At 49.4% G+C, this 23,598-nt stretch overlaps 1 protein-coding gene and 2 long non-coding RNA genes across 5 annotated transcripts in view; 2 read left to right on the top strand and 1 right to left on the bottom strand.

The window, feature by feature from the left end:
- MRPS6 (mitochondrial ribosomal protein S6) overlaps nt 1–2,090 on the top strand; it is a 45,387-nt gene extending 43,297 nt beyond the window's left edge. The window contains exon 3 of the mRNA XM_021546342.4: nt 1,459–2,090. Within this exon, the coding sequence (XP_021402017.1) occupies nt 1,459–1,639 (181 nt within the window). The 3' untranslated portion in view covers nt 1,640–2,090. The remainder of the gene's footprint in view (nt 1–1,458) is intronic.
- LOC146768858 (uncharacterized) overlaps nt 1–23,598 on the bottom strand; it is a 128,647-nt gene that overhangs the window by 74,397 nt on the left and 30,652 nt on the right. The window lies entirely within an intron of this gene.
- On the top strand, nt 7,604–13,238 carry LOC146768859 (uncharacterized). The gene is made up of 2 exons (XR_014957255.1): nt 7,604–11,816; nt 12,839–13,238. It is a non-coding gene; the product is annotated as an uncharacterized LOC146768859 (long non-coding RNA).

Genomic DNA, 23,598 nt, shown 5'->3' with positions numbered 1-23,598 from the left:
AGGGAAAAGCAAAGTCCTCAACAGCTGTAAGGATCTGAAATACAAACAATTATCAAAACTGTAAGCCAAAGCTTAGAATTAAACATAAGATTTGATCTAAGGCCTTAGAAAAACCTTCCAAACTTAAGCTGAAAGTGAGATTGTAAATTTATAGTTTAAAACAGAAACACATTAAACTAACAAAAACAAATTTTAGAGTTTTGGAGTTTAAAATATTTTTTAAAAGCTACAAAAATAAACAGAGACATTAGAATACAGTGCTATAAGTTTCTAATAAGTTTCTATAAGTTTCTAATAAGTTTCTGTAAGTTACTAATCATAACATGATTAGCTAAGAAATCTTACACTGTAAAGTAAGTCCATATGAAAAAATATTTAAAGATGAAGTCAAAAACACAAATATCCTTGTTAGCAATATTTTATTAATTAATAAAGCCTTTAAAAATCTCATAACTACAAGTCTTACAGCCTTCTGAACTATACTTCATATATAGTGAGCTGAACTCACCTTTCCTGTCTGTATAGAACATAAAAAAATAAATCACATCACCAACAACAATTCCAAAATCCCATCTCTAACTTCTTCAAAACTCCTTCAAAAATCCCCATAAATCTCCTTGGGTCAGCAGTGCTGGACAGAGCTCTGGGAGTGTTGGGACAACATTCCCAGGGAAAAAACTGGAATTGTTGAATTGTTGGGGGTCTGGGCATGGCCTGGATGATCCTATGGGGCATCTTCCAGCTCAGGATATTCCACGATGCCAACAGAATTCAGCTGAACTTTTCATCACTGAAATCAAACTAACACTGAGCTTTTATTTCAAACAGTCTGGGCACCAAAATGTGAGAAAAAAACTTGGGAATTCTCATTTTATCAAAAACACCACAGGAGCACAAAAAACTCAGGACCTCTCATTTACAAAAAAAAAAAAAAAAAACCAAAGGAGCAGAAAAAAACTTAGGAACTCGTTTCAAAAATCCACCAGAAGAATTCCTTTAATTGCAGCCCAGGTATTTCGGATTTTGTTCCTGCCCAGTTATTTTTTGGTTGATTTTGTTCCTGCCCAGGTACTTTTTGGCTGATTTTGATCTTGCCCAGATATTTTGGTTGATTTTATTCCTGCCCAGGTATTTTTTTGGTTGATTTTGTCCAGCCCAGGTACTTTTTGGTTGATTTTGTTCTTGCCCAGATATTTTGGTTGATTTGGTCTTGCCCAGGTATTTTTTGGGTTGATTTTGTTTTTGCCCAGATATTTTGGTTGGTTTTGTCCAGCCCAGGTATTTTGGTTGATTTTATTCCTGCCCAGGTATTTTGGATTTTGTTCCTGCACAAGTATTTTGGTTGAATTTATTTCTGCCAAGGCATTTTAGATTTTTTTTTTTCCTTGCCCAGGAATTTTTGTTGATTTTGTTCCTGCCCAGGTATTTTGGCTGATTTTGGTGTGTTTCTCATTGCAGGTATTTTCTGATAGACCTCGAGGCCCCCCCTTCCCTGGTGTCCCCCATGATGGACCACCTGGGCCGGGACATCGATGTCATCAGGAGAGCTTTCCTCAAACACCCCGTGGCCAAGGCAGAAGAATGCAGTGGCATCCTCCCAGCCAGCCCTGAGGAGAAACTCTCTGCCAGGAAAAACTGAAAATCCCAAACATTTCAAACCGTTTTTAACCCGATTTTAATTGGAAAAGAATTTTTATAAATCCTATCCATCCAAAAAAAAAAAAAAAAAAAATCACTTTTGGGCATGGGGTGTGTGTGGTCTGTCGCAGTATCTTCATTATTGTAACAATTGAGGTTTCTTTTTGTGCAAAATAATTGGGAGAGTTTTAATCTGGGTGCTTATCTTGCTGTTTGACAACTCTGCAAATTGATTTGATTTTCTCTCGGAGCATTACATTGATAATGAAGATTTCTCCAGCAGCAGGATGCTATAAATAGCATTTTTTTTTTCCCAGAGATTACTCCAGAATATGGATATTTACATGAGAGATTAAGAAGTCTGCAGTGTAAATATAGAACTAGAGGATGTGATTTGGTGGGGGTTTGTTTTGGGGGCAAAAAAGGCAATAAACGTGTGGTTAAAAGCAAAACCTGACACTTTTTCTTTTTACATTAAATATTAAAAAATCCCAAAACTTTCACTGCCAAAAAGCCACCTCGTGGTCCTCGAGGTGAGTAATGTTCAAAGCACAGGTAAAAATTCCTTTTTTGGTAAAGCCAGAAAATTCCAGGTGGGAATTAGAGATTCCCCAAGCTTTTGTAGGAGCAGGAGAATCAAAGACGTTTTGTTTTGTGTGTTCATGTGTCTTTTTTGCCTTTCTTGTGTTGAAAACAGGAGGAAAATCAGTGATATTATTGTTATATATAAAGACCTCCTGCTCTCTGATGTAAATCCAGTGGCTGGATCATTCCTAGGGAGGTTTTCTGCTCTTTTTTTTTCCTTAGATGTGGAATTTTGGAAAGGAAAAAAAAAACAGTTCTTCTGAATATCTTATTTTTTTAAATGCGTTAGGGAAAAAAAATAACATTTTATTTTTCCCTACATCTTCCTTTAAGAGTTATGAATGTCTGGATTTGTGGGGTTTGTTTGAGGATATTTTCATCATAGGCTTTTTAAAATTTAAATTTGCTCTTTTTTCTTTACATTCTCTTTTTTTCCCCTATTTTTTTTTTTCCTTTCTTTTAATTTTCTTTTTTTCTTGGAAAAATAAACGAGACACTCCCTGAAGGTGAATTTGTTTTAGAGGTGCTTTTATTGCTGTGCTTGCTGCCTGCTCCAGGCAGAACTTTCCTTATCCAGGATTTTTCCTGGTGGGATAGACCTGCCCCAGGTTTGGCTCCCTGAGCTGCCCTCACTGCTGAAAATTCACATTTTAGGTGTAAAAAGTGCCAGCTGCAAGAATGTGCCTTACTCAGGGGTTTCTCCAAAGGTTTTCTTAAACAAAATGTGGACAGAAAATTGGAGTTTAAAGGGATTTTGCCTCAAACCTGGAATTTGGATTAAGGCACTACACAGAATTTGTATATTCCTGTTTTCCCACAGTAATTGAAGTTGTGAGATAGCAAGGAACTCTCCTGCCAAATTTTGTGGGATTTTCTTTTGAAATTCACCCCAATAACTTCTTAGAGCTGTTGAACAGCGAAGCAGAATTAATAAGAAATACTCAATTTCCTCCTAAGAAAAGATTCTCTCACACTCTGCATTAACACGCTGCTAGTTTTCAGTGCAGGGCTGCAGATTTTTTATATTTTTTTGAAAGTTCAACTCTTCAAAATTCAGTTAAAGCAACCAGATTCTCAATGATTGGACATGTCAAAGTCTCTCCAAGTCCACAGCATTCTTCAATAGGGCTTAAAATTGTTATATAGGGGAAAAAAAGGAATATTTGAGAAAGGAAAGGAAAGGAAAGGAAAGGAAAGGAAAGGAAAGGAAAGGAAAGGAAAGGAAAGGAAAGGAAAGGAAAGGAAAGGAAAGGAAAGGAAAGGAAAGGAAAGGAAAGGAAAGGAAAGGAAAGGAAAGGAAAGGAAAGGAAAGGAGAAAAGAAAAGAAAGAAAAGAGAGAAAGAGAAAGAAAGAAAGAAGGAAAGAAAGAGAGAAAGAGAGAAAGAAAGAAAGAAAGAAAAGAAAGAAAGAAAAGAAAGAAAGAAAGAAAGAAAGAAAGAAAGAAAGAAAGAAAGAAAGAAAGAAAGGAAAGAAAGAGAGAAAGAAAAAAAGAAAGAAAGAAAAGAAAGAAAGAAAAGAAAGAAAGAAAAGAAAGAAAGAAAAGAAAGAAAGAAAAAGAAAGAAAGAAAAGAAAGAAAGAAAAAGAAAGAAAGAAAATAAAGAAAGAAAAAGAAAGAAAGAAAAGAATTTGATTTTGGTATGTAAACCAGGGCTGCTGGGGTCAGAACTTTCTCGTAGGATGTGACCAGGTTATTTCTGCCCAAAGAGTCGCCCGGGATGGGTCCAGCACTGCCAGGATCTCCATTCTCTCATGGAATCACAAACTGGTTCGGGTGGGGAGGAGTTTTAGGGATTATCCCACCCCACCCCTGCCATGGCAGGGACACCTCCCACTGTCCCAGGCTGCTCCAGCCCCAGTGTCCAACCTGGCCTTGGGCACTGCCAGGGATCCAGGGGCAGCCCCAGCTGCTCTGGGCACCCTGTGCCAGGGCCTGCCCACCCTCAGGATAAAGAATTCCTTCCTAAAATCCCATCAAAATCTCCTCCCTGTCAGTTTGAATCAATTCCACTTTTCAGGCTCCTTTCAGCTTCTGGAAAGCTGCAATTTTAAGACAACCCCTCCTCCCCAGCTATTTTCAACTTACAGCCTGGAAGCACAGGCTTAAAACTCATCAGCATTGTTTAAAATATGAGAGGTTTTAATTTGAGATTTTATGATTCACTTCTCTCCAGCTTGGGTGCTGGCAGGATTTTCCTGGAACATCCCACTGAAGAGCCCTTGGAAAAACACAAAATTCCAGCAAATGAGAGGATTGCTAAGGAGGCAACACTGAGGGAAGAGGGGGAGCTTGGCACTGACGGATTCCAGGTTCGAGGAAGTTTTCCTGGGAGGGCTTTAATCCCTGCTGGGCTGGGGCTGTGCTTGGGCTGCCAAGTTGGGTGTGTGTGGAGGGTGCTGCTGGCTCAGGAAAATCCTGAGGGGAGTTTTGTGGGATACTGAGATTGCACTGAATCTGTAGGAGGCCCCTGGCTGAGTTTTGTAGGAACAGAGGAGTTGGGGATGCTCAGGGAAGCTGTGGCTGCTCCCTGGAAGTGTCCAAGGTTGGGCTGGATGTGGCTTGGAGCAGCCTGGGCTAGTGGAAGGTGTCAGGGAATGGGATGGGATGATTTAAATTCCCTCCCTACCTAAACCATTCCATAATTCCATGTATCCTGACACTACGATGCACTTTATCCCAAGAGGAATCCCTCAGCCAGCTGAGCAGAGTTGGGAATTCTGCTGGTGAAGACACACGAAGCTTCTCTTGGTGGAGACATCCCACATTCCTTGGGGAATGCCCAGCTCCTGCAGGGCTCTCCAGAGCTGCTGCCTGGGCTGGTGAGCTCAGCTCAGCTCAGCTCAGCTCAGCCTGGTGCTGGGGGCAGCAGTGAGGGTCACAGGTAGGGAGGAGAAGGTTTCCAGCTGGGTTCTCCCTCCCCAGTTCCCCTCGGAAGCAGCAGAGGAGCTCGTGGCACGCTCAGGGTCCTTGCAGCCTGGTGATGCCTTCTGAGGGCTGACTTGGAACAGGGACTGGGCAGAGTTAAGGAAAGAAGGAGGGATTTAATAAGAGGCTTTAATAGATCTGCCTTGGACAACACAACCCAAAATGGCCCCAAAATGGACAACTGGTCACGGGGGCTCTCCCTGGGATCAGTTCTGCTCCATTGGCACCTTGGAGTTCATTGTCCCATTCCAGCTCCAGCCCATCAGTCCCACCCTGCTTGTTTTTCTCTCTCCAGCCCACGGTGTTTGTGCTCCTGGGCTGAGGTTTGGATCATTTGTCCTTGGTGCCCAGCTGGAGCAGGAATTGTTTTGTCTCTGCTCTGTGCACAGAGCTCAGCATCCCCTGATATGAAGCTGAGACCCACACACTAAAGCAGCACAGAATGTGGAAAATAGAAAAGTTGAAACCTGAGGCATCACAGCTGCTCTCTGTTTTTGGGGGACAAGCAGCATGACAATGTCACAGGGTCTGTTCCATGTGTGGCCACTGGGACCTGGCAGAGACAGGAGGCAACCAGGAGCAGGAGCTCGTTATCCTAAAGATGCACAGGAACCATTCCCACTCTTCTGCCCTGGGAATGGCAGGAATGAAATATTCCTTAAGGATGGGAGGACTTCAGGAGTGCTCCTGGCACGGGCAAGAAGGATCCTCCAAGTTGCCCACTCTGAGGGTAGGATACTCCCAGTTGTCCAAGCCACTGGAAAGAACAGAGAGTTTGCTTTGGTAATCCCTGGAATCCCCTATAAACAATTCCCAGCTCTCTACTGAGAAAAAACAATTCCAGAAGAGCTGTACCCAGCCCAAGGGGAAGAGAAACAAAACCAAAAGTGACCTGGTGCTGCTCAGATCCCTCCCAGCTGCACCGGGAAGTTTGGGATTGCTGCCAGGGAAAGCAGGATGATCACCAGGGAGGCAAAGCTGCAGAATCTTGGTCTGGAAAAAGTTTTCCAAGAAGTTTTCCAAGAAACTCCAGGGCCAAAGGCTTTGTTTGTTGTGCAGGCCATGGCAGGGCTGGAGGGGGGTTGGGTGTGTTGGGTCATGCTCAGCTCCTCATCCCTGGCACTGCCCAGGGCCAGGTTGGACACGGGCTGGAGCAGCCTGGGACAGTGGGAGGTGTCCCCATGACAGGAGTGGAACAAGGTGAGTTTGAGGTTCCTTCCAGCACAAACCATTCCATGATTCCATGACTTTCCCTTCTTTTCTGTCTTCTATCATCTGTCTTTATCTCAGCCCACAAGTCTTCCCTTTTTCCAGTTCTCTCTCCATGCCCTGGGAGTGCCCCTGTGCCCTGGTGGGTGCCAGGTTCAACCACGACGTCCTTGTTGGTGCCCAACGTGGTGCTCCAAGGCTTGAGATCCCAGAATCCCAGAATCCCAGCATGATCAGGTTTGGAAGGGACCTCTGGAGATCACCCAGACAGGGTCACCCTGAGCAGGTGACACAGGGACACATCCAGGTGGGCTTGGGATGGCTCCAGAGCAGGGGAATCCATCACCTCCCTGGGCAGCTGCTCCAGAGCTCCATGGAAAGAGGTTCCTCCTCTGTCTGGGGTGGAATTTATTGTGTTGTAGTTTCATGGCCACTTCTCCTTGTCCTGTCACTGGCACCGCTGGAAATACAACAAAATTCTGACTGGAATGTGCTAAAACGGATTTATTAAGAGTATTTTTTGCATCGGTTTCTCAGTCTCTGGTCACAATGGTGATTTCTTTGCTCTCAGAGCTGTGGTGTTCCCAGAGCTGCTCCAGGTTATTGTAAATGCAGGCGAACCCAATGGGAAGAAATGCTGATGTGTGACTCAGTTCAGAAGGCTGAATGATTTCCTTATTATAACTAGACTATGATACATTAATATACTATTTAAAGGAGATACTAAAACTACATCCTACTTTCTCTAACTCTAACCCAACTCGTGACCCTCTCTGCGAGCCCAGCCCCAGGTGGGTTGGATTGGCCACCAGGCTCAAACAATCCTCACCAGAATCCAACTAAGCAACACCCCAGGGAAACAATTCTCCAAACACATTCCACATGGGAAAACAAGGAGCAGAAACAGAAATTTTTTTCCCTTCCATTTCTCTCTGTGCACCTCTATGAAAATCCTGAGACGGAGAGAGAAATGTGCTTGCCACACCAGGTGACACCTCCCTGGCTGTGGTTGCTCCCTGTTTGTCCCTCTGAGGGTTGGGTGCAGGGTCCCACTTTTCTGGAACGCTGCTTTGTCAGGTGAGAAAATTCCTGGTGGTGGGACTAACCCAGAGCGCTGTGCTGATCTCTGCGTGCTGGGAGCCATCACGTGGAGCTACAGAATCACAGAATTCCAGAGTGGGTTGAGTTGGGTTTGGTTGGGTTGGGTTGGCTTGCGTTGGATTGGGAGGGATTTTAGGGATCACCCAGTGCCACCCCTGCCATGGCAGGGACACCTCCCACTGTCCCAGGCTGCTCCAGCCTCAGTGTCCAACCTGGCCTTGGGCACTGCCAGGGATCCAGGGGAATCTGGGAATTCCATCCCAGCCCTGACCACCCTGCCAGGGAACAATTCCCAATTCCCAATCTCCCACCCAACCCTGCCCTCTGGCAGTGGGAGCCATTCCCTGGCTCCTGTCCCTCCATCCTTGTCCCCATCCCTCTGCAGCTCTCCTGGAGCCCTTTAGGTGCTGATTTCCCAGATTTCCCTGTGCTGGGAGGGTGAAAGGCTGCTGAGAAATCCAGCATTTCTCCCTGTGTGTGATGTTCTGCTCCTCAGCCCTCTCTGACTGAGCAAGCCGAGTGGCCGGGAGCGGGTTGGAGACCCCAGCATCCCAATCCCGCTGCCTGGGACATTCCTGGTGGCCTCGGGGAGCTCTAAAAACAGCTGTGGTCTAAAAGCCCTCCCTAATTGCACTGCGAGGAGCACGAGCCCCCTCCCAGGGTTATTCTGGTGGGAATTGCACAGTCCCTCAGCGCTGGCATTTAGGGCAGGACAATAGTGGTGCTGCCCATGTGAGAACCCACAGGAATGCGCTGGGTTCTTTCAGCCCCGGCCAGACCACAGGGCCCGGCCGGGCTCCCGTGGCAGGGGGGGCACCCAGAGCTGTTTGCTGAGGGAGTTTTGGGAGGATGGAATCCAGTCCAGGGGTTCACCAAGGTGCCTCGCTCCTGCAGACACGTGCAGAGCTTTCTTTTCATACAGAATCCCAAATCCCCGGGGCTGGCAAAGCCCTCCCAGCCCAGGGAGTCCCAGCTGGGCCCCATGCCCACCTTGTCCCCAGCCCAGAGCACTCAGTGCCACCTCCAGGGGACACCTGCAGGGATGGGCACTGCAAAGCTCCCTGGGCAGCCCCTGCCAGGGCCTGAGCACCCTTTCCATGGGGAAATTGCTGCTGCTGTCCCAGCTGAGCCTGCCCTGGCCCAGCCTGAGGCTGTTCCCTCTCCTCCTGTCCCTGTTCCTGGAGCAGAGCCCGACCCCCCGGCTGTCCCCTCCTGGCAGGAGCTGTGAGAGCCACAAGGTCCCCCTGAGCCTCCTTTGCTCCAGCTCAGCCCCTTCCCAGCTCCCTCAGGAACTCTCCAGCCCCTTCCCAGCTCCCTCAGGAACTCTCCATTCCCTTCCCAGCTCCCTCAGAAACTCTCCATTCCCTTCCCAGCTCCTCAGGAACTCTCCAGCCCCTTCCCAGCTCCCTCAGGAACTCTCCAGCCCCTTCCCAGCTCCCTCAGGAACTCTCCAGCCCCTTCCCAGCTCCAGCCCCTCCAGGTCTCTCCTGCAGGAGCCAGGGAGTTGAAGTTTTATTTCCATTTCATTGATTTTTCCTTGGATTGGGGGGTGAACCTGTGCTCACTTTGCTTTTCCCTGATTTTCCCCAAGTTGATTTCTCTCCAACTCAACATCTTACTTGATTCCATCCAGCTCCAACACTCAGAGCTTCCTACAGAATTCTCCTGAAAGATTCCAAGCAAACATTCCTTGGAAAACAATGAAAAAGCAACCCGTGGCAGAGAGAAGACTTTCCAGGTGTCCAATTAACTTTAATGAGCTTTCTGCTCTTTTTGTGTCCCTTATTTGAAAATCCTTGGTGGGGTTGGAAAAGCCCTCCCAGCCCAGGGAGTCCCAGCTGGGCCCCATGCCCACCTTGTCCCCAGCCCAGAGCACTCAGTGCCACCTCCAGGGGTGTTTTGGGAGTTTTGGGAAGGCTGCTGGATTCTCCAGGCTGCAGTGGCTTAGGGAAGCTTAGGGAGAGATGAAGGTTTTTTGTAGTTCAGATAAAGAGGTTCCATTTGTTGGTGACATCTCTCAAGGTGCTGGCCGTGCCTGGGAGCTCAGACAGGACTGAGAGGGAAATGCCTGGGCCCTCTTTTGTCCCTTGGCCAGATCAAGTTTTTCTCTGGTGCTTTCTTCTTAGTATTTTTTTTTTAATTGGTATACAGAAGTCCAATTTCAGTTTTTAATTTGAGCCTCATTGACAGGAACCAAACCAATCCTATTCCTCTGACAGGAAACTGCACTCTGGAAGTATTTGCACTTTGTTTGCTTTCAAGCTGCATCAGGTGTCTCCTATAATTAAATTTATTTCCACCTATTCTTCTTCACTCCTCCCATCTCCCCTGCAGTGCATTCCTGAGGCAATTGCAGCTCTTTGGAATTCTTCTCATGGAGTGTTTCTGTCATTGCCAATGGCCAGGGAGCTGCTTGAGGAATGTTCTGTCCCTGAATTTCAGGGGATGAGCCCAGGAGTGCCCAGGTGGCCAAGAAGGCCAAGAACATCCTGGGTTGGATGAGGAATTGTGTGTCCAGCAGGAGCAGGGCAGGGATTGTCCCTGTGGGATGAGGATCCTCAAGGGCTGTGCCCAGTTCTGGTCCTGCAGGAGAGACCTGGAGGGGCTGGAGCGTGTCCAGGGCAGGGAACGGAGCTGGGAAGGGGCTGGAGAGTTCCTGAGGGAGCTGGGAAGGGGCTGGAGAGTTCCTGAGGGAGCTGGGAAGGGGCTGGAGAATCCCTGAGGGAGCTGGGAAGGGAATGGAGAGTTCCTGAGGGAGCTGGGAAGGGGCTGAGCCTGGAGCAAAGGAGGCTCAGGTGGACCTTGTGGTTCTCACAGCTCCTGCCAGGAGGGGCAGGGAAAGGAGGAGAAGAAATGGCCTCGAATTGCACCAAAAGAGGTTCAGATTGGAGACTGGAGAATACTTTTTCCCTCACAGAGTGGCCAGGCCTTGGGATGAGCTCCCAGGGAGGTTTGGAGTCACTGGAATTGTCCCAGAGGAGTCTGGATGTGGCCTTGGGGACAGAGTTTGGGTGATGCTGGTGCTGCTGGGTGTCCTGAAAGGCTCTTCCCACCTCAGTATTCCTGGGATTCTGGGATATTCCCTGCAGAGATTATGGAGCAGATCCATTCCCAGTAACCACCATTTTTATTGGAATGTTTTCCTCTGAGATCAGGGCAATATTGAGATACAAATTAAGCATCCTGTAGCCTCCAATGTTTGTTTTCCTCCTGAGACTCTGTGGGGTTCTGCTGTCACTGTCCCTGATCCCATCCCACCCTGGAATCTGCCTGGAGCAGGTTCTCCAAATCCAGCCTTGACCATGAAGCTGCTCCTGGAGATTGGAGGTCTCTTCTCCATCTCCATCTCCATCTCCATCTCCATCTCCATCTCCATCTCCATCTCCATCTCCATCTCCATCTCCATCTCCATCTCCATCTCCATCTCCATCTATCTCCTTCTCCTTCTCCTTCTCCTTCTCCTTCTCCTTCTCCTTCTCCTTCTCCTTCTCCTTCTCCTTCTCCTTCTCCTTCTCCCCATTTATCCCTACAAACCCTTCCTCTTCCAGGTGGGCAAAGTGGGAACCATGGAACAGTTTGGGTCAGAAGGAACTTTAATGATCCTCTCATTCCAACCCCTGGCCAAGGGCGGGGACACCTTCTGCTATCCCAGATTCATTTCTTCTCAATTTTACCTCTTTTATTCTCTTCTAATTGCTGAGGATGTTGCTTTGGAAAATCCTGGTGGATCCTGGGAATGTGATGGTGGCCCCACATCGCTGCCCACACCCCAAAGGATTTTTGAATTCCTGCAAACCGCACCTTTATTTCATTATGTCATTTTTTACATCCTAATTAAAAAATCTTCAGGATCATTTGGACAGGGTGGGATTTGGGGATGCCTGCAGCGGCGCTGGGTGATCCCTGCCACTCAGGATATTCTGGGATTCCATGAAAATCTTTCCCTACAAAGGAAGACTCGTGTTGAGGCTGCACATTGATTCCAGTTCTCCTGGAATTTGAAATTATCCCGGAGTATCCCAGGTCACCTGAAGGGGAACCCTGGAGATAAGGGGAGCTCGTTCATGAGGAGCGACACAGAAGCGTTGCAGAAATGAGGAGAATTTGGAATAATGGGGGTTTTTATCACTTCCTTCCCTTTGAGGGACACAATTCCTGAGCCAATTCCTATTTTATTGCTGCTCTCCCAGAAGTGGCCGCTCCACCTTCAAAGGGAGATGTTTTTACCACCCAGCTGGAGCCAGATTTGGGATCAGAAATCGCTGCAGAATCAAAGAGATCGCAGCTCTTTTCCTCCTGCTGCACCTACTGTGTGAGAAACAACCTCGTTTTCCATAATTGCGCCGTGAATTTTTATTGGTAAATCTTTTTTATTCTGTTCTAGTTTGTATTTTTCAGGATTTTCAGTTATTTCTGGGAATTTTTGGGGAAATAACCTTGTTGTATATAGTTGTAGTGGGGGGTTTGATTTAAAAATTTAATAATTTAAAAATATAAAAAATCAAAAAGTTAAAAACTTTAGTATGTTTTATTTTGTATTTTTTCAGGGCTTTCCGTTATTTCTGGGAATTGCTGGGAAAATAACCTTATTTTATGTAATTGTAGTGGGGGGTTGATTTAAAAATTTTAAAATGTTAGCATCCTGTTTTATTTTGTATTTTTCACAGTTTTCAGCTATTTCTGGGAATTGTTGGGGAAATAACCTTATTTTATGTAATTGTAGTGGGGGTTTTGATTTAAAAATATTTTTGTGTTGTGTTTTGGGTTTTTTTGTATTTTCAGGGCTTTCAGTTATTTCTGGGAATTGTTGGGGAAATAACCTTACTTTATATAATTGTAGTGGGGATTTTGCTTTTAAAGTAATTTTTATCGTGTTTTATTTTGTATTTTTCACAATTTTCATCTATTTCTGAGTATTGTATGTGGTGTTGTATACACAGAGTGACACCCAGTTCAAACATCCCATCAGTCCCATTTGATTCTTTAATTTGATTCTCAAATAATTTAGAGTAACTTCTGGTTAGGGCTGACAGAAATATTTAATTTTCCTTTATTTTCTGTGTCAAAGCACCAAACTACCCCATGAGGGAAAAAAAAAGATGTTTTGATCAGTGCCAGGCAGCAACTGCCCTTAATGCTGTTAAAAATAGCGTTTTTGGGTAAAAGAGAAGGAGATTTAGATGATGCTGTGTCATGTTGTGACATGCTGGAATTAGTCAGTGCATAATTCCACTGAGTAGTCATGAAATAACAGGAAAATAGGAAGTAAGAGAATTTCCATAAGGTAGGATAGAGTTTAAAATGAAGGTTGAAAGGTTTATAGTGGACTCTGGGAACAACGGAAGCAATTAAAACCAGGTTTAATTCTTGTTTTCTTCCAGATTGGGCATTTCTTAGGAAATTGGTGGGGAACTTCCATGGAATCTTGGAAAATCCTGAGTGGGAATAAACCCCCAGGGATCCCCCAGTGCCAGACCCCCAAAATCCCACCCTGGGCATCCCTGGCAGCGCTGGCCAAAGGCTCCTGCAGCTCTGGCAGCCTCGGGGCCGTGCCCATTCCCTGGGCAGTGCCAGCACCTCTGGGGAAGAGCCTTTCCCTAAAACCCACCCTAAATCCCTCCTGGCCCAGCTCCAGCTGCTCCCTCTGCTTTAACACTTGGGTTAATCCCAGAATTAAAAATGTCAAAACTTTGACGAGAAAAGAAGTTTGGAGTTTTGGACAGTTCTGAAATGAAGGTTCGTGGTTGGAACCTTCAAAGATAAAAAGATGATCTCAGGTAATTTTCTATTTCTTGTCCATATTTTATGATTTCATAATGCCCCAAAAAGCTGTGGCTGCTCCTGGATCCCTGGCAGTGCCCAAGGCCAGGTTGGACACTGGGGCTGGAGCAGCCTGGCACAGTGGGAGGTGTCCCCATGGCAGGGGTGGCACTGGGTGGGATTTGAGCTCCCTTCAACCCAAATCCTTCTGGGATTCCAACTGAAGTCTGAGCCTGCAGGTGAGCAGAGGATGGTGCTGGAATGGTCACACGTGGCCCTGGCCTCTCCTTTCCCCTGGAATTCTCCTGGAAGTGACGGCAGCTGCAGCTGTGCCTGATGGATCGTCTGAGAACCAACCAAACTGGGAAACAATCCTGCAGCTGAGCGAGAGAAATGTGGAATTGTGGATGGGTTGGGATGGGAGGGACATCAAAGCTCATCCCATCCCACCCCTGCCCTGGCAGGGACACCTCCCACTGTCCCAGGCTGCTCCAGCCCCAGTGTCCAACCTGGCCTTGGGCACTGCCAGGGATCCAGGGGCAGCCCCAGCTGCTCTGGGAATTCCATCCCAGCCCCTTTTTTCCCTCTCAGGAAAGGATTTTTGCAGGACTCCATTTGAGTGAAGTTCTGGGAAGACCTTGTTCTCCTTTTCCAACTGGTTTAACTCTGAGCTCTGGTGGTGTTTGACTTGGTTCAACTTCCTGAAAAAGATCCAGACCTGTGCAGCCTCCCAGGATTGAAACAGGGCCTGGGTTTAATGGATTTATTTCTTTCTGTAAGGACCTGATGCGATTTCACCCAGGCTCAGCAAGGCAAACCTGCAAAGTGGTTTAAACTCAGTGCTGGGCTGGAGCCTAAACCACAGAATCTCAGGATGGGTGAGGCTGGGAGGGCCCACAGAGCTCACCTGGGATCACCCCCGAGCCCAGGGCATGGATTGAGGATATTTGGGAATGTCCCAGGGAGGAGCCTCCAGCCCCTCTCTGGCTCTGTTCCAGCTCGGTCCCTGCCCAGGGCAGGAGTTGTGCCTCCTGTGCAGGGAATTGCTGGGCTCAGCCCCTGCCCGGGGCTCTGGGGCTGCTCTGACCTCCTGCACACAGGGACAGACAGACAGGGACAGACTGGGACAGACTGGGACACACAGGGACAGACTGGGACAGACAGGGACACACAGGGACAGACTGGGACACACAGGGACACAGGGACAGACTGGGACACACAGGGACAGACTGGGACACACTGGGACACACAGGGACAGGGACAGACAGGGACACACTGGGACACACAGGGACAGACTGGGACACACTGGGACACACAGGGACAGGGACAGACAGGGACACACTGGGACACACAGGGACAGACTGGGACACACTGGGACAGACTGGGACACACAGGGACACAGGGACAGACTGGGACACACAGGGACAGACTGGGACACACAGGGACAGACTGGGACACACAGGGACACAGGGACAGACTGGGACAGACTGGGACAGACAGGGACACACTGGGACACACAGGGACAGGGACAGACAGGGACACACTGGGACACACAGGGACAGACTGGGACACACTGGGACAGACTGGGACACACAGGGACACACAGGGACACACAGGGGTTGCAGGATTTCCATTGTTGCCCCAAGCCAAGAGCAGAACGCACCAAGTGAAGATGAAGAAGTGAAGTTGCTCCAAACCCTTCTGCTGACCTGAACCATGGAGACAAACTCTGCACAGACCTCGAGCTGGTTTCTTGGAATACTTTGGGCTATTTCATTTTCAAGCTCCAGTTGGGCTCTTCTGATCTCCCTCTCCTCTCTTGCTCCCAGTCATTTATCATTCCCTTCATCAGGAGTCGTTTTCCAAACTCGCCACTGCCTGCTAGGGCAGCCTGAACCCTCCTGGAGCTCCCCAAGGAGCCATCTGCCCTTCCTCAGGCCTTTCATTAATGAGCTCCCCTCGGTGATGACTCGGGGTGGCCCCAGGTGCCGTTTCTGTTCCCTAATTTCCCTGATTTGTGCATCTGAGCACAGAGTCCCTGTGCAGCTCCCCTCCCTCCCCTTGGGCCAATTGGACATTTCGGGCTGGCTTTGTCAGAGTTGATTATTTCAGCCTTTCCTTAAGCAGCCTTGTTCCACAAGTGTCATTTCTCCTCTATTGTTCCCTGCTCCTCGGTCTCCTCGGCTGGGAAGCAAAGCAGGACCAGCAATTGCTGGCAGCTGCTTCCTGCCTGGAACGAGGGCATGGAAGGGGCTCCTGGAGTGTTCCAGGAGTGGAGCAGGGCTGGGACACTTCACCTGGAGGGAGAACCTTGCTCAGTGTCGGGGTCTGGGTGTTGGGCTGACCCCAAGAGTGTAAAACTCCCTGTTCTCCCGTGCAGCCAAAGGAGGAGTCTGAACGTGCAGGATCAGCTTCTCAAGGCTGTTTATTTTCCCTTAGCCAGAACATTCTTTCTCCAACCTGCTGAGCTCTGGCCAGCAGCTCGGCCATGGCATTCTGTCTGCCCTCAGGGGGTGTTTGCATTTTATACCAAAAACTGCCTGGGCCATGTTTGCAATAACGTGCCAATATCTGATATTTATGTTGGACAGTGTGTCTGTGCCTTAAACCAACAGAAAAGTGCCACCATCACAGCAAGGCATGGAGGACAAGAAGAAGGAGAAGAAGGTCAGGACATGCCCAAATCCCTCCATCTTGTACCCCTGAATCACATTCTAAAAATCCCAAAATTCTACTTTTCCACCCTTATCAATTCACTTATCCCACTACTCAAACCCTTGTGGCTTGTTATTCCTCATACCAAGTTTGCAACCTCTCCCACAGGCTAAAATCGAACTCACAGGTGTTTTTGACTTTGTTCCAGGGTCTCCAAGCCCCATGCCAGGGTCTGGGGCCAGCCAGGGCAGCCAGAGGGATGTGCTGGGCTCTGGGTTCATATCTGCCCTCCCAGGATTGGAGCAGTGTAGGGAAGGCAGCTCAGCAGCCAGGAAAAGTCACCTCAGAGGGAATCCCAAGATGTTTTGGGTTGGAAGGGATTTTAAGGATCACCCAGTGCCACCCCTGCCATGGGCAAGGACACCTCCCACTGTGCCAGGCATCCCCAAGTGCCACCCAACCTGGCCTTGGAAATGAGAACTTTTCCAAGTGCCTTTATTTTCAATCTAAGGTTGTAGGAAGCATTTGGGAATTGCCCTCCTTGGCCACCTCCCAGCTCAGACCTTGTCAAGTTCCCTTTCCAGAGGTTCCTTTGGAGGTGGATTTGCATGTCCCAGCCTGGCTTTTGCACTGCACAATCCCATGGATGGTGATCTGGGAACAGCTCCCTGAGGTGTGACCTCGTGGGTGCTCAGCAACTGGGAGTCCTGGGAAGGACTGGATTCCTTCCTAGAAAATTCTGGCTGTTCTGGCATCTTCCAGCTCACCCTTTGCAGCCTCATATCCAGAATGGGGCAGGTGGATAAAGCTGGAATCCCAAATTGTAACATCAAAATTGCCTCATTTTCCCCACAGGAAAGGTGTGGAGCTCTTGGAACAAATCCAGAGGAAGCCACAGAGCTGCTCCAGGGCTGGAGCCAGGCTGGCAGAGCTGGGAATGTTCAACCTGGAGAGGAGAAGCTCCAGGGAGAGCTCAGAGCCCTGCCAGGGCCTGGAGGGGCTCCAGGAGAGCTGCAGAGGGACTGGGGACAAGGATGGAGGGACAGGAGCCAGGAAATGGCTCCCACTGCCAGAGGGCAGGGCAGGATGGGAGATTGGGAATTGGGAATTGTTCCCTGGCAGGGTGGGCAGGGCTGGGATGGAATTCCCAGATTCCCCTGGATCCCTGGCAGTGCCCAGGTTGGACACTGGGGCTGGAGCAGCCTGGCACAGTGGGAGGTGTCCCTGCCGTGGATCTGGATGAGCTTTAAGGTCCTTCCCAACCCAAACCATTCCATGATTCCATAAGTTTGGTCCTGCCTACAGCAGCAGCTTAACTAAAGCCCTGGCTGGGAGCACCTGTGGGCTGGGCTTTATGGCTGGAAGACCCCAAAAACACATTCCATGGAATTCTGGGCTTTACCTGACACAGCAAATTTTTACTTCCCTACAAAAACCCCTTTGGCTGGGAACAAAAGTGTCCTGGCAACTCCTGGTCCTGGTGAGTGTGCCTGGGGTGGGACTTTAGACTCAGAGGATTCCTCAGGAGCTCTCCCACTTGGGCATGTTTTCCCTGATTGCAGGGTGAAGGATTTTGGGATTTTGGGAGCTCTGAGGCAGAGGGGAGCCCTGCTCCTAGGGGATTCTTTGGGGCTCCCAGCAGGCCAAGGTGGGGATTTTGGCTCCTGCTCTTCCTGCTTGGCCCTCTGAGGTGCCAGTGTGTGTTTGATTCCTGGGACGATGATGTCTGAGACAGTCCATCCCAATTTTCTCGAGTTGGGCTCTAATTAAGGCTGGGCAGGCAGAGGTAGAGCAGACAAGGTGAGATTGTTTGCTCCTTACCCAGCTGGCTGTTCCAAAGGGAATTGCTGCTGCTCCAGGTGCTGCCAGCTCCTCCTCTGACCCCAGGCATTCCAGATCTTCCATCCTGGATGGAATTTCCCTGTTCTTCAGCTGGAAAAGTGTAACAAGCTCAGGTTTCCCTTCCAACTGAGCCTTTACTGAGGCAAAATTGAATTATTGTGTTCATTGCTCCTTTATGGGCTGATAAAGAGCTGTCACAGTGCATGGATTAAGCCTTGGACTGCTGGATTTTTCCCTTTTTATTTTTTTTTTATTTCCTGAGGAATCTCAAGCCTCACATCCCCTCTTGGGTTTTTTCCCCTAAATGAATGAGGTATCACTTGAGGTTGAAACCTAAACTGCTGCCCCCCTCCCTTCCCCCCGAGGAGAGGTTGGATTCAGCTCATCCTCTTGCCTCCAAACCTCAGTGCCTTGGATATTCAATGACATTCCAGCCTGGACCACACCAGCAGCTCTGTGCTGGGCATCTCAATTCCAGAGCTGGCCACTTCTCCCTTCAGTCCCTCCTGTCATGTGGGCTCTGCGGCGCTGCAGGGCAATGCTTGACCTAAAAAATGAAGGAATTATTTTCAGATGTCCCCCAAGAGTGGCACTTCCAGCCCTGGCGAAGTGGTGGCATCTCAGAACAATTGATTGGAAGAAGTGGTGGCAGCTTTCCCAGAAAATGCACTCCCTGGCACGGAGCTGGGGGAGGTTTCCTTGCTGAGGAGGAGACTCCATGTGGGAACTGCCAGGGGACAGTGGGAAGTGGAGCTTGGATGGTTGTCAACCCCCTGATCCCAGGAAATGAGAATCCTGGGAATTTTCTGGCTCAGGTAGGGAGGAGGAATCAATGGAGGAAGACTGGGAGCTTCCTGAGCTTCCAGAGTTTGGGGTTTAAAACCTTTTCTGAGCTCTCCTCGCCGTGTGCTCCACCAGCCAGGGGCTCTCCTTACCCAAGTGCCTTTTATTTCCATTTTAAGGTGGTAGAAGGTAGATGGAACTTGCCCTCCTTGTCTGCCCAGCAGCTCAGGACTCTCCAAGTTCCCTTTTCAGAGTGATTTGGAGGTGGATTTGAATATTCCAGCCTGCACAATTTGACAACTGGGAACAGTAATAGTAGTTATTATTATTATTATCTTTATTATGAACTTTATTGTCCTTATCTTTGTTGTTATTATTGTTATGATTATTTTGAGTTATTATCAGGTTATTATTTAGTTGTGAAGAAGGAGAAGGAGAAGAAAGAGAAGAAGAAGAAGAGAGGGAAGAAGAAGGAGAAAGAAAGAAGAGAAGAAGGAGGAGAAAAAGAAGAAAAAAAGAAGAAAAAGAAAGAAAGAAGAAGGATAAGAAGAAGAAGGAGGACAAGAAGAAAGAGGAGAAGGAGAAGAAGAAGAAAAGAAGAAGGAGAAGAAGGAGGAGAAGAACATGGAGGAGAAGAAGGAAAAGAAGAAGAAAGAGACGAAGAAGAAAATAAGAAGAGGGAGAAGAAGTTATTACCTCACTGGTGCTCAACAACTGGGAACATGCAGGCAGTTCCTGATAAGAACTGGAAAGGACTGGGAGGGTTTCAGCTCAGGAGTTTGGGCTTGTCCCAAACAGGGATATGAGGCAGGAAAAGTGCTCTGGGCAGGGATGGACATCTGGAGCTCCTGGGGTTGAAATTGGGGTTATGCTGCCTCATTATGGGAATTTGCTGAATCCCGAAGTTCTCCCTGGGGAATGATGCAGATAAGGCTGGGAATGGTGGAAAACTGCAGAGCCACAAGGTCCCCCTGAGCCTCCTTTGCTCCAGGCTCAGCCCCTTCCCAGCTCCCTCAGGAACTCTCCAGCCCCTTCCCAGCTCCCTCAGGAACTCTCCATTCCCTTCCCAGCTCCCTCAGGGATTTTCCAGCCCCTTCCCAGCTCCTCAGGAACTCTCCAGCCCCTTCCCAGCTCCCTCAGGAACTCTCCAGCCCCTTCCCGGCTCCCTCAGGAACTCTCCAGCCCCTTCCCGGCTCCCTCAGGAACTCTCCAGCCCCTTCCCGGCTCCCTCAGGAACTCTCCAGCCCCTTCCCGGCTCCCTCAGGAACTCTCCAGCCCCTTCCCAGCTCCCTCAGGAACTCTCCAGCCCCTTCCCGGCTCCCTCAGGAACTCTCCATTCCCTTCCCGGCTCCCTCAGGAACTCTCCATTCCCTTCCCGGCTCCCTCAGGAACTCTCCATTCCCTTCCCAGCTCCCTCAGGGATTTTCCAGCCCCTTCCCAGCTCCTCAGGAACTCTCCATTCCCTTCCCAGCTCCCTCAGGAATTCTCCAGCCCCTTCCCAGCTCCCTCAGGAACTCTCCAGCCCCTTCCCAGCTCCCTCAGGAATTCTCCAGCCCCTTCCCAGCTCCATTCCCTGCCCTGGACACGCTCCAGCCCCTCCAGGTCTCTTCTGCAGGACCAGAACTGGGCACAACCACAATGGGAATTCCTGCCAGTGGATCTGCCAGGCAGGAGGGTGCTCCTGGCTGGGACAATGCAGGTGTGGGATCTCACTTTAGGATTTTCTTTGCCAAACATTGAAATTCCCTCACTGGGACAATGAGGCAAACAGAAGCTTCATCTCCAGGGAAGTGCAGCATTTCCCAGCTTTTCTGTAGTGTTGTTTCTGTACTGTCTCTTCCCTTGTCTGAGCCCAAAATCCCACACTGGGAAGGGAAGCAGAGCTGTCAAGTGCATGGAACTGGGGAGCCAGGCTGGGAATGAGCCTGGTGCTGCTGAGGAAGGTGTGGAAATGTCCCTGTGATGGGACAGAAATCCTGACTGAGGTGGCAACGGAGCCACCAGGGCTGGGCCTGGCTGCTGGGTTGCACCAGGTCGGGAAATCCAGGATGGGAGGGAGGGCTGGGAAGAGCCTTTCTGGGAGTTTGGCTCTGCACCCACGTGTGGGAAACCTCCAAACCTCCACCCTGGGAATTCTGTTGGTTTTTATTCCTGGCAGAGGGTGGTGGGGAGGGAGAAGTATGGGGATGATGTTCCTGGATGTGTCCTGGAGCTCAGGGAGGACAAATCTCCAGGGCTCCAGACACAGAGGGTGTTGCTGGAATTGTTTTGAGGTGAATGGGGGAAAACAGCCAAGTGCTGGGTCCTGCCCTTGGGTCACAACAACCCTGGGGAGCTCCAGGCTGGGCAGAGGGGCTGGAAAGCTGGAAAAGGCCCTGGGGGTGCTGTGCCAGGGGCTGGACACGAGCCCAGGGGTGCCCAGGGGAGCAAGAGGCCGCTGGCAGCTGGGCTGGATGAGGAATTGTGTGTCCAGCACGAGCAGGGCAGGGATTGTCCCTCTGGGCTGGCTCGGAGAGGCCCCTCCAGGGCTGTGCCCAGTTCTGGTCCTGCAGGAGAGACCTGGAGGGGCTGGAGCGTGTCCAGGGCAGGGAACGGAGCTGGGAAGGGGCTGGAGAGTTCCTGAGGGAGCTGGGAAGGGGCTGGAGAGTTCCTGAGGGAGCTGGGAAGGGGCTGGAGAGTCCCTGAGGGAGCTGGGAAGGGAATGGAGAGTTCCTGAGGGAGCTGGGAAGGGGCTGGAGAGTCCCTGAGGGAGCTGGGAAGGGGCTGGAGAGTTCCTGAGGGAGCTGGGAAGGGAATGGAGAGTTCCTGAGGGAGCTGGGAAGGGGCTGGAGAGTTCCTGGGGGAGCTGGGAAGGGGCTGGAGAGTTCCTCAGGGAGCTGGGAAGGGGCTGAGCCTGGAGCAAAGGAGGCTCAGGGGGACCTTGTGGCTCTCACAGCTCCTGCCAGGAGGGGACAGCCGGGGGGTCGGGCTCTGCTCCAGGAACAGGGACAGGAGGAGAGGGAACGGCCTCAGGCTGGGCCAGGGCAGGCTCTGCTGGGACAGCAGCAGCAATTTCCCCATGGAAAGGGTGCTCAGGCCCTGGCAGGGGCTGCCCAGGGAGCTTTGCAGTGCCCATCCCTGCAGGTGTCCCCTGGAGGTGGCACTGAGTGCTCTGGGCTGGGGACAAGGTGGGCATGGGGCCCAGCTGGGACTCCCTGGGCTTTTCCCAGGGATTTGGGATCTGTGGAATTTCACATTTTGAACCTCTCTGCTCTGTGTGGGCAGAGAAGGACCCTGACCTGTCTGGCAGCAGTGCTGGCTCAGCCTGACCCCCTGTCACTCTTTGTTATCAGCTCATTATCAGTTTTCTTGCTGATAACAGCTCCAAGACCCGCCTTGGTTCCCTGGCCTTTGGGTTGCACCAGAAATCTTCTATTGAAAAGTTTTTCACGCGCCATTAGTGCCCCAGAGAAGTTCCTGAGCAAGGCTACCCCAAAATATTTAGCATTTCCATGAACTCCCCTCTGCTGCTTCTGGGATTTGCAGTCCTTGAACTCCATCAACATTTTACTTCCAATTCATGCTTGACCTGGAACTTCTCCAGAGGCTGAATCCTGCCCTGGGCTGACTCTGCCAGCTCGGTGGAAATTTTAAAGTAGGTGATTGGAGATGTGCATTTAAACTTCACCAAGTGCTGGATTCTGGAGCCGCCTCATCTCATGGAAGGCCCCAGCAGGACTGGAAAAAATGTGTGTGCCTCCCTCTTATCTCCAGGAATATCCAGAGAATAATCCTGGTTTTTACAAAATATGGTTGTGCTCTCTGCCCCAGTGAGTTCCTGTGGCAGGAAATTCCCCAGGCTGGCTCTGGACCTCTTTGGGAAGGATCTCCTTTCACTAGTCCCAAGTGGATGGAGCTGGAATCTCCTCCAGGGTGTGCCTGTGGCTCCTCAGGGGTATTCATGGGGGTATTAATGTGGGTATTCATGTGGGTATTATCATCTGAGCAGCAGCAAAGCACAAATCTGGTGAGGAGCGAGTGATTTTCTCCAACAGAATAGAGTTTTTCAATCTTGCTGTAATCCTGCTCTTTAACCTCATCAGCCAGGATGACTTTTTAATATCATTTGTGTCCAGAAAATTGAAATCTAGAAAATAGAAAATAGCAGGCTTTTTGGTGTTTTTTTTTTTTTTTTTTTTAATTTTTTTGTTGTTGTTGTTTTGTTTGTGTTTTGTTTTTGTTTTTGGTTTTTTTTTTGCTTTTTTTTTGTTTTTTTTTGGTTTTTTTTTTGTTTTTTTTTCTGGGACAGAGGAATGAGTAAGAGAAAAACCATTAGTCTGCAACCTGAATTGTGGCCCTCTCATCCCACACACTTGTGCACAGTCATGCTGCAGCTGGAAAACCAAATATCAGGATGGGAGGCCTTGACTAAATCACTCATCAGGTTTCAACTTGGAATTAAATCCATTTCTGGCCAATCTGTGACAATGTGACACCACGGGAACTTCATGGGCTGCACTTCAAGTGCAAATCTCAATTTTTGCTGCATTTGGCCACAAAGTTTGGTGCAGTTCAGGCCTTGTTCCAGTGTCACTTGGAGGGCACAGGGATTTTGTTCTTTTCCCTTTGTGCTCCAGAATTGTTGGCTCAGATGGGAAAGAGCTGTGTTGGCATCCAGGTGAGCTGTGCACAGATTTCCTGCTGGCTGTGAGCAAATCCCAGGGGAATTTCAGTGGTGGGGAAAAGTCAGCTTGGGAGAATGCTGGAATGGAGTCGTGGATTGTTTCAGATGGAAGAGTCTGGAAAGGGCATCCAATCCCATCTGCCATGGCTGGGGATGCCACTCACTCTCCCAGGTGGCCTTGGGCACTGCCAGGGATCCAGGGGAATCTGGGAATTCCATCCCAGCCCTGCCCACCCTGCCAGGGAACAATTCCCAATTCCCAATCTCCCATCCAACCCTGCCCTCTGGCAGTGGGAGCCATTCCCTGTGTGCTGTCCCTCCATCCCTGGAAATTGTCTCTCTCCAGCTTTCCTGGGGCTCCTCCAGGCCCTGCCAGGCCACCCTGAGCTCAGCCCAAAGCTTCTCCTGTGCAGGTGAACAATCCCAGCTGTGCCAGCC

The sequence above is a fragment of the Lonchura striata genome, chromosome 1 (assembly GCF_050655825.1).
Source record: "Lonchura striata isolate lonStrDom1 chromosome 1, ASM5065582v1, whole genome shotgun sequence".
Taxonomy (NCBI): Eukaryota; Metazoa; Chordata; class Aves; order Passeriformes; family Estrildidae; genus Lonchura; species Lonchura striata.
Note: the sequence above shows the minus strand (reverse complement) of the source record. Positions and strands in the feature narration are given on the sequence as shown.